This window comes from Musca domestica, unplaced genomic scaffold (genome assembly GCF_030504385.1).
Source record: "Musca domestica strain aabys unplaced genomic scaffold, Musca_domestica.polishedcontigs.V.1.1 37, whole genome shotgun sequence".
In the NCBI taxonomy this organism is placed as follows: domain Eukaryota; kingdom Metazoa; phylum Arthropoda; class Insecta; order Diptera; family Muscidae; genus Musca; species Musca domestica.
In genome coordinates this window covers 2115781-2127966 of record NW_026712321.1, presented here as the reverse complement: position 1 = coordinate 2127966, position 12186 = coordinate 2115781, and the positions used below count along the sequence as shown (strand labels likewise).

The window sequence follows — 12186 nt, the reverse complement described above, 5'->3', positions numbered from 1 at the left end:
GGCACGAATTATAGCCTTCAAACGGCCAATGAAACCGTCACATGCTGCCCGAATGTTGCTCTACGGTATTTTGGCCCATTCCCGGCGAAGTGCTTGCTTGAGGCGATCGACACTTTGATATTTTTTAGTGGCAACCTTGCTTTCCAAAATACTCCAGACACAATAGTCCAACGGAGGAATATTCTCCTCTGAATCGATTTCTACAAAAATTTGCGGAGGCATTTGTGCCTTTTCAATTCGGCCTTGTATTAACCATTTGGTGCACAATTAAGTTGAAATCGTGTAGCTGTATTCAAATCTGAACCGATCTCAATAAAATTTGAAAAGGTATTTCTGAGCTGTATTTAATATATTTCTCCGAATATCATTATTACGGAGTTCATATTATGGATGTGGATGCCAAATATAAGACATAGGATGATGAACATATATGGACGCTATAGTTATATCTGAACCTATTTCGATCAAATTAGGCATATTTATTTTCAGGTTCAATTTGGTCGTAAGTGTCAAATTCAATCCATTCGGGTCAATATTACACGTTTGGTGCACAATAAAAGGCACATCGGACGAAGATATATATGGGAGCTATATCCAAATCTGAACCGAACACGATGAATTTTGGCGAAAGTATTTCTGAGCTATATCTGACATAGTTTCCGGATTATCGTTGTTACAGAGTACATATTACGGCTATGGCGGACAAAAATAATCTATTGGACGAACATTATATATGGGAGCTATAGCTATATCTGAATTTTTACCGATTATATCCAATTTTAATAGGGTTCGTCCTTGGGTCAAACAATTGACTTGTGCAAAATTTCATCTGGATGGGCCAATAAATGCGATCTGTACTTTCTTTACAAAAATATATGGACAGACAAACGGACGGACATGCATAAATCGACTCAGAATGTGATTCTATGCAGATCTTCAGAAGGAACGATGAATCTATCTCGTTTCCTTCTGTCTGTTACAAACAAATGCAGAAAGACAGGGTATTGGGCACCTTGTGGGGTGGGGTATAAATATCAATCAAAGTGATATAACATGTTGAAGACCTCTTATGTATAAAAGAATAATAAAAGGTCTTCTATGAACCTAAAAAGGGGTTTCCCCTATACCTAAAACAAGTTCATTCTACAGGCACACTTCAAATTTTCTACAAGAAATAAGATGATTTACTGTCTATGATTAAATAATATATCTCGTGGCTCTGGTAGAAAAATATTAAAATTCTTGCTTTTTTTCTTTAAAAAAATTTGCCAACTCATCAAAAAGTATTAAAAATATCTGGCAAATTAAGATAACAAGAGATAAGTTATCTAGTTTACTTGCTGTTGAACAGTCTCGCCAAAGGGCACAAGACAAGACAATTTAAGTCAAATGAGTTACCTATAAAAATTGGCTGTCTCGATGACACACAAACCATTAGTTTTCCATATAATAATATGTAAAATACATTATTTTTTAAAGATTATATGGCTTTAGTGTATATTTTTCTTGGGATCTTTATAAAAAAATTAACACAGTTATAGACAAAAATATACGAAAACTTTGTTGTCAAATATCAATAAAAAAAATAGTTTTAAATGCATTACTGGTATAGTATTTCTTTTTCTTAAACTTTCTTTCATTCTTCTCATTAAGTTCCGCAATATTTAATATTGTTAAGGCATACGATTGGATTTAGTTGTTGTTGAATTTGGCTGGGCGTTTTTCAACGAAGGCGGTCATACCTTCCTTGCGGTCCTCCTGGAAATTAGGAAAAACAGGAAAATTGTTTAGTAAAATTATGGAAAAATGGATAAATTAAAATTAATACAAAATGGATATAAAGAAATCTGGAAGAGACCACAAAACTCTTACAAAGAAAAGCCAGCTAAACTTCTGTAGTTTTCTAGAAGAATACAGAGTAAAATTCTCTGAAGACATTATAGTTTACTAAGAAAAATACGTAGAATAACTACAGGTTGCTTAAAAAGTCTTACATAGAAAGGCCTTTTAAGCTTCTGTATTCTTCTAGAGGAATGTAGAAGAACCTTCTGTGAAAATATTACGATCTCCTAACAAAAACATATATTTAGTGAAATGCCAACAGGTTTTCTACAAGACTATAAGATGCCTACAGGTCCTATTAAGACCCAAGAATTTCCCAAGGATTTGTTTTAAAGTGGGTTTGATGCATGTCCCAAAAATTCTAAGTTGGACACACACTTAAAAAGTCTTTAAAAGAAGAGGCACAAGTCCGTAAAACGATTTTTTTAAAAATGGCCCAAGGTTTGAAATTTGGAAACCTGAAGGTATTTTCTAAATATGGCCAAAAGGTACTTTGAAGCTTACACAAACGAAATCGGTTCCTTCTCTAAAAAAAAACCCTGATGGTTTACTATGAGAAGTCACATAAGTTTTCTTCAACAAGACCTTTATGTCTTCTAAAATAACACCTAGAAATCTTGAATCCATTAGTCTTTTTTAAGAAGACATATAAACCTATCACAATGAAAGGCTATTAATTGTGTAAAAGAACACTTTTTAGTCTTCCATAGAAAGACTTTTATATCTCCCTAAATAAGACCTACAAACCTTTAATAAGAAGACCTATAAGTCTTCTAAAAGATGACCCGTAAGACTTTTACTCTAAGTAACTACAAGTCTAGATCTATATTGTCCTTTAAAAGGATAACATTAAAAGGGATAAATTTCAACGAATGGAAATTAATTTTTACTTTAACGTCTTTTAAAAATAGAAGTTCTTCCAAATTACTTTTAAGCTTAGAAGTTCTTATTTGAGAACCCAAAAACTTTGTAAAAAGCCTGCACTTCTTTACTAGAAACCCTGTCTTCTAAGGTCTTTTACTCTTGACAAGAAGACTGAACAGTGTCTATGTAAATCTTTAAGATTTCTTCCCTCTATTAACAAACATATTTATCTTCTACTCTTACTTACAGTCGAGAAAGTGGCATGGAAAGTTCTCCTCTCGAATTTCAAACCCTCTTGCAAGGTGGTCTCATAGGCAGTGTTGACAGCCTCCTTGCACAATTGAACAATCAATTGCGAGTGGGTACCGATCTTCTCACCCAACTTGACAGCTTCGGCAACCAATTGATCGGCTGGCACAACCTTGCTAACCAAACCAGTCTTTTCGGCCTCGGCAGCGCTGATCATGTTGCCGGTCAAGCACATTTCCATGGCCTTGGATTTGCCAACGACACGGGTCAAACGTTGGGTGCCACCAGCACCGGGAATTGTGCCTAAAGCGATTTCAGGTTGACCAAACTTGGCCTTATCACCGGCATAGATGATGTCGCACATCATGGCCAATTCACAGCCACCACCCAAGGCGTAACCGTTGACGGCAGCGATAATGGGTTTTTGGCACTTGGCAACACGGGTCCAGTCATTCAAGAAGTTACCCATAATGCATTTGGAATAGGTGTTGGGTTGCATTTCCTTGATGTCAGCACCAGCGGCGAAGGCCTTTTCGCTGCCGGTAATAACAATGGCGGCAATGCTGTTATCGTTTTCGTATTGATCCAAGCTAGTGCTCAATTCTTTCATCAAACCATTGCACAAAGCATTCAAGGCCTTTGGGCGGTTCAGAGTGATGACGGCAACATTTTTCTTTTCACCAGCCAATTCGGTTTTGATGAATTCAAAGTTGGTGGCTAAGGGAGAAAAAACAAAGGGGAGATACGAATAATTGATTAAAATGTATTTTAATAATAAAGAACAATAGCAGTGTTCGTTAACACGGAATCCATTATCTGAGGCAGCCCGTGTCGGGAATAATAAAATACATTATAATTTGCATAGATAAAACAAATATAGATTGTCTGCTTATTTTAGAGCCAGGTGGGCCGCATAATAACTTGATATTTAATTTTCTATTTCCAGATGTGAAAAAATAAAACATGGCTTCATTGTCCAAAGTTTCTTCTAAAAATGCTAGCCCCAGATTTGGTCCAAACCTAAGACAATTATTAAAAATCAAAATTTTGTCTGCAAGCAGTTACGTAATTTTGCTATCAGTGATTTTCCATAATTGCCAAAACATAGTCCACAACTGAACAAAAACAAACAAATCTTTACGAAAACCACCGACACTTTCAAGAACTCATCTAAAACATGTCCACTATTGTTCCACTTTCATTGAATTACCTCCAGAGAAGGTCAAACAATTGTGAAAAACTATTAATTAACAACTAATTAAGCAAGCGGCAGGGGGAGGTAGAATAAAGTTCTCTATTGCAAATTGCCAACTTACCGGCAGCACTGTAGAAACGTGGAACAAATTGTTGTTGTTTGGCAGCAACCTGCAACATTTGTTGGGCACGACCGGCCACAGTTTTCATGATTTGTGCCATTTTTGAAGAGTTTGATTTGCTTAGCGAGCTCTGGAAAAATCAAAAGAATTTATTACTTAACAGGTTACAGAGGAAGGAGGGGGTACAAAATCGAGTCGAATAAGAACAATAAGTTACTTACGGAACGAACACTGGAGCAAGAATGATCAACTTGTATTTTCTTTGGAGCATATTAGGGGCTCTAAGATCGACTTTGTGGTTAATCGAAATAAATAATTCATTGAAAAATTCTTTGATATCGACGATCGTGCTGTTTTTTACAAGCCTGAAAGTATACAACAATTAATTGAGTTGAGAGCTAAAATGCGTCGATGAAGAAAAGCAAAATATTTTCGAAATTAACACAAAGACATTTTAGGTCTTTGATGAACACTGAAGTAGGGATCCTAAAGTCGACTTTCCATTGAATGACTATGACGGCGTTAAAGTTGTTCGCTTTAACTTAGTGTTTATTGAATGGCTATGACGGCGGTAAAGGCGCTCGTTTTAACTTAGTGTTTAGAAAATGCAAAAAATTAACAGAAAATCACACTAAGCTAATTTACACAGTAAATATTACCGATAACAACAATCACTCCACCAAGTGTTAGCGAAATATGTCGAACAAATTCAAGAGTGACAAAGTATTGACGAATAATAGAAAACATGTTGGTAATTGGAAAAAAATAAAAATGAAAAAATTGTTAATTTTTTTGTTTATAGTTAGTATGTCTAAACTATAGATTATTTTGTATAATACAAGCAATTGTTCTCAAAGTATGTCATCTATACGACCAAAAATTCTAACAAAACATTTTGCGATGCGACCATTTTCTCTAAAAAGACACTTGGTGATACGACTAAAAATTCTAACAGGACACTTTGCGATACGACCATACTTTTTGACAAGACACTTTGCGATACGACCATACTTTTTGACAAGACACTTTGCCATACGACCATACTTTTTGACAAGACACTTAGTGATACGACACTTGGTGATACGACCAAAAATTCTAACAGGACGACCATACCTTTAAACAGGACACTTTGCGATACGACCATACTTTTTGACAAGACACTTTGCGATACGACCATACCTTTAAACAGGACACTTTGCGATACGACCATACTTTTTAACAAGACACTTTGCGATACGACCATACTTTTTGACAAGACACTTTGCCATACGACCATACTTTTTAACAAGACACTTTGCGATACGACCATACTTTTTGACAAGACATTTTGTGATACGACCATACTTTTTAACAGGACACTTTGCGATACGACCATACTTTTTAACAAGACACTTTGCAATACGACCATACTTTTTAGCAGGACACTTTGCGATACGACCATACTTTTTAACAAGACACTTTGCAATACGACCATACTTTTTAACAAGACACTTTGCGATACGACCATGCTTTTTTAGAGACATTTTGCGGTAAATGTTAGGAATTTTAATAAGGCACTCTGCAATACGAAGCTACGCTTCAGGAATTCTAGCGAGATCACCAAGGGGCTAAACATGTGCTCTGTTTTAGAATCACCAGAATGTCAAAAAAAAATGTACTACGATAACCGATTTTCCTTTTATGCTATCGAAAAAAATCGAAACTTGTAGCAGGTTTTGCAACAGAGCGACAGTGACAAATAACCTCAGGGTTATACTGAAAGTCTCGCTGCGGTTGTTTTTTTTTTTTCTAAAATATATAATAGTTTATTCTGTTCATCCCATTTTTTGGATTGTTCCAGAACTGCAAGAATGTTAGATTTTTTTGAAGATTGGAGACAAGAGAATTTATTAAACGACTATAATTTTTTGAGCTAAAATAAAAGGGTAATTTAATGTTTCCGTTCGACAGGGTTAAATGTGTAATTAGGCGCCATCTAACGTCGTAGGCCAGAACATATATAAATAAAATCCACTTCTGAGGTTTATATCCATGCTATTTCTTCAATTTTATTGTATTATATCATTCAATTGGACGATAAATCGTATGACAGACTGAGACAATAAGGTGAGTTGTATGTTATCAATTACAGATGGCGTTGTTGGGTAAACTCGAATTAAAGAAAATGGAGAATTATTCAAAATAAAATTGCAATAATTTAGAGCGGAAGATTTATGACACAGGAAGTAAATCAGATTGAAATGATAACTCTGGACCAGATATTTTTGAGAACTTTCTTAATTACAGAAAATTTGAACTAGTCATGTCATCTGTCGGCTGGTGGAAAATGAATTCCTCACAGTCCTGACATTCTAAATAAAAATAAACAACGGTTACCATGGCTTTATTATTTTTCAAAATCTATTTGCTATTTGTGACAGAAGCAGGAACTTCATAAAAATTGATTTTAAATTGAAAATTATTTTGAAAAAACATGGAAAATTGTGATGAATACGATACTGGTGGAGGTGATGCTGGGACAACAAAGGGACAACTCTCAGAAGATAGCCTCAAAACTGGCTTTATACCATATGTGGGCAACAAACGGGATGTGACGATGAAACTTCCACACATTTTTGATATACGCAGTAAACTTCGAAAGGATAGGCTACAAAAGAAACTGAAGGATATGTGAGTAGAAGGACTGTTAAAGCCTCCCCCTTTTATTTCTTTTTTTACGATTTGTGTTCCAGGCCCCAGGGAAAGGAGAAAGGCGATATTGAGCTACAACTGGAGAAAAATGATAAATGTTTGCAGGACCTTTTGGATTTTGGCAATGAATTGGTGAACAACATCAAAGCGGCCAATGAGCAGCAGGAGCTGTTGCAGTGCCGCAGTAAAAAGCAGAGGGAAGAGGGTAATATTTTGTTGTTATTTCAACAAAGAAGATTTTTGATGGATGAGGGAGGGCCTTTTAAAGGCTCTTCTGGGCAATGAAATCTCTGTAAGGAATCTTCTATTGAGAGGAGGTCCTTCCGGGCTTTTTTATCCAAAATAGACCCCTTAAGGGCATTTCTGTGGAGAGAAGATCCCTTGAAAACTTTTTCATAAAAAGAAGACCTTTTGAAGCCTCTTCAATAGAATGAAGGTCCTTCTAAAGGTCTTCTACGAATCAAAGTCCTTTTCAAGTATCTTCTATAAATCGAAGAAACCTCTAAGAATTGAAGATCCTTCTATGAAAGATATTCTTCTTAAAAAAAGCTCAGAAGAGCCTTCAATGGATAGAGGACTCCTCTATAAAAAGAGAACTTTTTGAAGGGCTGTTGTTGAGAGGATGATTAGCTAAAGGATCTTCTATGCGAAGGAGGCGTTAAAGGCTTTTCTAAAATTAGAAGATTCTTTAAGGGCTATTCGAAAGGTTCATCTGTGGGATAAAGATCTTGTAAGGATCCTGATACGGAAATATGATCCAATGGAGCTCCTCACAGGCTCTTCTAATTAAGGAAGATCCTTCGAAGGCTATCCATTGGATAGAAGGCCCTTCAAAAATTCTGCATGTAACTTTTCGACGGTTTTATTTACCCTTCCCCTTATTCTCCCTTCAGACCTCCAGCTGACACTGCGCCACGAAGCCGAGGAAACTTTAAAGCTTTTCGATGAAATCAATGCCAAATGGTTGGAAATGAATGAAATGCGTGAACCCATGGCCATTTTCGAAGAGACGCAAAAACAACGCGAGAGCATAGCCCAAATGATGAGCAGTAAGGATGAACTGATCGACAAATGCCAAGAGGAATTGAGACGGATCAATGAAAAATACAATGCCGATCAGCAGAAACAATCACAGGATGTTTGTTTCCTAGTCGAGAGGATCGATGATCAAATTGAGCTGCTGAAAAAATCCTACAAAGAAAATCTCTACGAACTTCAGGAGGCCATCGATACGGAGAAGAAAAAATTGCATCAAGTCTCCCAAGAGAAATGGTCGCGAATGTATGAAGATCTAACGGTAAAGGAGCAGGAGAAAATGGAATTGGTGAAGGAAAAACAAGAACTTTATTCGGAAGAATTGGAAAAGATACGCACCAAACAGGAGGAGATAACGCGCGCAACGCGTATACGCCTGGAAAAAGATGCTGAAATGTTGGAGCTGGAAATTCGCAAGACCCGAGCAAATATTCTTATAAATTCTGAAAAGATCGACTACAACTATCAGGTGTTGCAGAAACGCAACGAAGAGAACATCATCATCAACAATCAACAAAAACGTAGGGTTGCCAAGTTCAATGAATCGATTGTTTTGCTCAAACGGAAGCTGGAAACACTGAAGCAGAATAATCATCAAGTTATGCAACGCTATACGGAGGAGATACAAAAGTTGCATGCCAGCATCAATGAGCTACAGCTGAAGGCGGAACATTTTCAAAAGAGCAATAGGAATAAGGTAAGTTTGAGGATAAAATAAAAAGAGGGGTTTATAAAGTCATGGTTTGGTTTCCAGTTCACCAAAGTCTGGAGCATGCATTTCAAGGAATTGAAGGATTTACTGACAAGTGTCTGGGATGTGGATAGGATATTATATGAACAGCAGTTGGCCAGGAAGTGGGAGAGACCTGCAGTAGATTTGGATAAACTGGACTATACCAAGCCAAAGAAGAATGGTAAGAGAGTAACTTGGCAAAGCACATTTAATCTGAAAGAGAGAGAGAGAAGAGGTTCTGGTTATACAGGAGCTTGTAAAAGACCTTTTGTACGTAGAAGAGTCTAAAATGACATGAAAATAGTCGCTTATAGCTTTTATAGTGAGAAGTGATAGGGATCCATAGATCGAAAATGATGCACATACAAAGTGTAATTAAATTTTACAGTTGATCTCAAAGGACAAATTTTAAAATAGATCTATATAGCATGAAAAATATAAACTGCGGACAGAGAGCAGCTGTTATCGCACAAATTATTATTTTGAATATTCAATTTATGAAATAGCTTCATTCTCACAAAGGCTGTTTAAGATACATTTGTGTATAGAGAAGCCTAAAATAAATCACAAAAAAAAAAAAGAAATAAATACCCCAAAACAAGTCGCAAGCTGATTTTCTAGTCTAGGGTAATAGGGATTCATAGATCGAAAGTGGACACACTCAAAAATACGGTTGATCTAATGCAATTGGACAATTTTTAAAATTATAAAATAGAATAATAATAATAATAATAATTATATTATTATTATTATTATTATTAATAATAATAATAACAATAATAATATCAAAATAATAATAATAATATAATAATAATAATAATAATAATAATAATAATAATAATAATAATAATAATAATAATAATAATAATAATAATAATAATAATAATAATAATAATAATAATAATAATAATAATAATAATATAATAATAATAATAATAATAATTATAATTATAATTATAATAATAATAATAATATAATAATAATAATAATAATTACTATAATAATAATAATAATAATCATAATAATAATAATAATAATAATAATAATAATAATAATAATATAATAATAATAATAATAATAATAATAATAATAATAATAATAATAATAATAATAATAATTATAATAATAATAATAATAATAATAATAATAATAATAATAATAATAATAATAATAATAATAATAATAATAATTGAGAATTTTTAATGAAAAATTATTGAGATTTGTAGAAATTGTTGAAAAATGCAGTTCATGATATATCAATGTTTCCAAGTCTGGGATGATAGGCTTTGAATGTAAACCTGTTTTTAGCTTCTTTTTGTTAAGGAAGGTCAATTAAATTTTTCTGTTTGGCATAAAAAATACATTCCAAGGGTCTTGAATGTATTTTGGACCTATGAGCCTTAAAATGTTCCGAGGACTTTTTGCGGGTCCCAAAAAGATAGATGATCCTTCAAAGGTTATTTTAAAACCTTCTCTGTTGTTAGCGAGGTTCTCAAAAGCTCTCATTTAGGTAAAGTTCATTCCATAGATAGAGGAGGCTTTGAAGGCGCTTCTTTATTAGGAATTAAGTTCTACTGCAGATTAATCAAAGAATCTTGTTTGGCGATAAATGCCCCTAAAGCTTTCTCCATAAAAAATAAAGGTGAGAATACATAAAACGCTTTTTTGACTGACTTCTTCGTAGATGAACAAAGAAGTTTTAGGTTGACTTAGTTCGATTTTGGCTCGACGCTTCTTTGTTCTTTTCCGAACAAAACAAGCCAATGACTTAAGCCAGTCGATAAAGCGTTTTATGTATTCTCACCTTAAGACCCTTCCATAGATCGATTTTTAAAATTTATTTTTCAATGGATTTTTTCAAACCCTTCATTTTACAATTGATCTTTTCATAGCCCTTCATTTTCTAATAATATTTCCTTTTACAGCTTCAAAGCCCAAAACAGCTCCCGCCTCATATGGACGCAATCGACATCGCCTGACATCCGGCACCTCAAAATCCCAGAACAAAAAAGTCAATCAAAGACAATTAAATGATATTTTGCAAAAAATTTCCGATCGTGCTGGATTTTTGATTGAAGAACGGCTCTTTGAAATATTAAAACCCTATACAGATGAAGAGAAATGTTTGGTGCGAATTGAGAATATATTTTCGGTAAGCCCTGAATCTATGAGAGAGATGTGAGATCTCAATCAATAAAAACTAATATTTCAGGCCTTACACATAACCGATATTGAGGTGGTCAATAGTTTAATTACCTATTTTGAGCCCTACTCCTGGTGTCCAAATTGTTCGGAGGGTGTGAATCAGAAATCCCTGAAATCGTTGTATTCTTTTAAGGACAAGGGGGAGGAGGAGGAAGTGAAAGAAACTGAAACAGAAGAGAGCTCAGAGGTAAAATAATATCCAATTATTGGTATTTTCAAAACTTTACCTCTAAATATATTTTAGGTCTCCTCCAAAGCCCCCTGTTCAAATCACATTCTGGTCATGGAACCGGCCTTGGTTTTGACAGCTCTCAACGAATTTACCCGCCACGAACAGATCAGAGGCAAGTCCGCCAATGTCAAGGATCACAAGAAGTTTGTAGCTAATAATGAATATTGGAATGTTTCAAATAAATTTTGAATTCCTTTTCAGAGATCTGTGCCTTGAAACCGAAATGGATCTCCTGGCCTTGGATGAGAACCACATACGCAGCTATTGGCAACAATTTGCCAATTTTATGCCTCAGGATAAACAAAATCTCTGGAAGACCATAGAACACGGTTTGAATCACTATTTGGAGGTATTGAAGAAACGTTCCCAGCTGGATGGCGAGTGTGTTTTTCTGCAGAAACAAAATTCGGAATTGAAATATTTATTGCAGAAATTGTAGAGAATAAAGGAGAAATGTGAGAAGGAGAATTAAAAAATTGTAAAGATTTCAAAATCAAGTTTGAACGACTCCTTTAATGAAAAAATATTCTTCACGGATTCTCCAGAACTTATTTTTAAGGAAGAAGATCTTCTAACGGAAGAGCAGAAGGTCTTTTCTCATAGAAGAGCAGAAGGTCTCTAGAAGAAGAGCTGAAGGTCTTCTCATCGAAGAAGGGCGGAAGGTCTTCTCATAGAAGAAGAGCGGAAGGTCTTCTCCTAGAAGAAGAGCGAAGGTCTTCTCATAGAAGAAGAGCTGAAGTTCTTCTCATAGAAGAAGATCTGAAGGTCTTCCCATAGAATAAGAGCTGAAGGTCTTCTTATAGAAGAGCAGAAGGTCTCTTCTCAGAGAAGAGCAGAATGTCTCTTCTCAGAGAAGAGCAGAAGGTCTCTTCTCAGAGAAGAGCAGAAGGTCTCTTCTCAGAGAAGAGCAGAAGATCTCTTCTCAGAGAAGAGCAGAAGGTCTCTTCTCAGAGAAGAGCAGAAGGTCTCTTCTAATCGAAGAGCAGAAAAGAAGGAAGAAAAGCGGAAGGTCTTCTCAT

At 35.0% G+C, this 12186-nt stretch overlaps 2 protein-coding genes across 2 annotated transcripts; one reads left to right on the top strand and one right to left on the bottom strand.

Annotated features, from left to right (window-relative positions):
* Window positions 1–1462: 1462 nt before the first annotated feature.
* LOC101889661 (probable enoyl-CoA hydratase, mitochondrial) lies at window positions 1463–4645 on the bottom strand. The gene is made up of 4 exons (XM_005189984.4): window positions 4493–4645; window positions 4272–4401; window positions 2954–3672; window positions 1463–1758 (listed from the first exon to the last, which is right to left on the bottom strand). Exons 2-4 carry the CDS (start codon window positions 4369–4371, stop codon window positions 1693–1695), a joined length of 885 nt encoding a protein of 294 aa, XP_005190041.2. The 5' UTR covers window positions 4372–4401; window positions 4493–4645; the 3' UTR covers window positions 1463–1692.
* A 2026-nt stretch (window positions 4646–6671) lies between these two features.
* On the top strand, window positions 6672–11664 carry LOC101890006 (dynein regulatory complex protein 1 homolog). The gene is made up of 8 exons (XM_011296846.3): window positions 6672–6941; window positions 7004–7167; window positions 7856–8694; window positions 8752–8911; window positions 10656–10882; window positions 10943–11122; window positions 11180–11310; window positions 11369–11664. The coding sequence occupies exons 1-8, from the start codon at window positions 6745–6747 to the stop codon at window positions 11604–11606; spliced, it is 2136 nt and encodes a 711-aa protein (XP_011295148.2). The 5' UTR covers window positions 6672–6744; the 3' UTR covers window positions 11607–11664.
* Window positions 11665–12186: the final 522 nt, after the last annotated feature.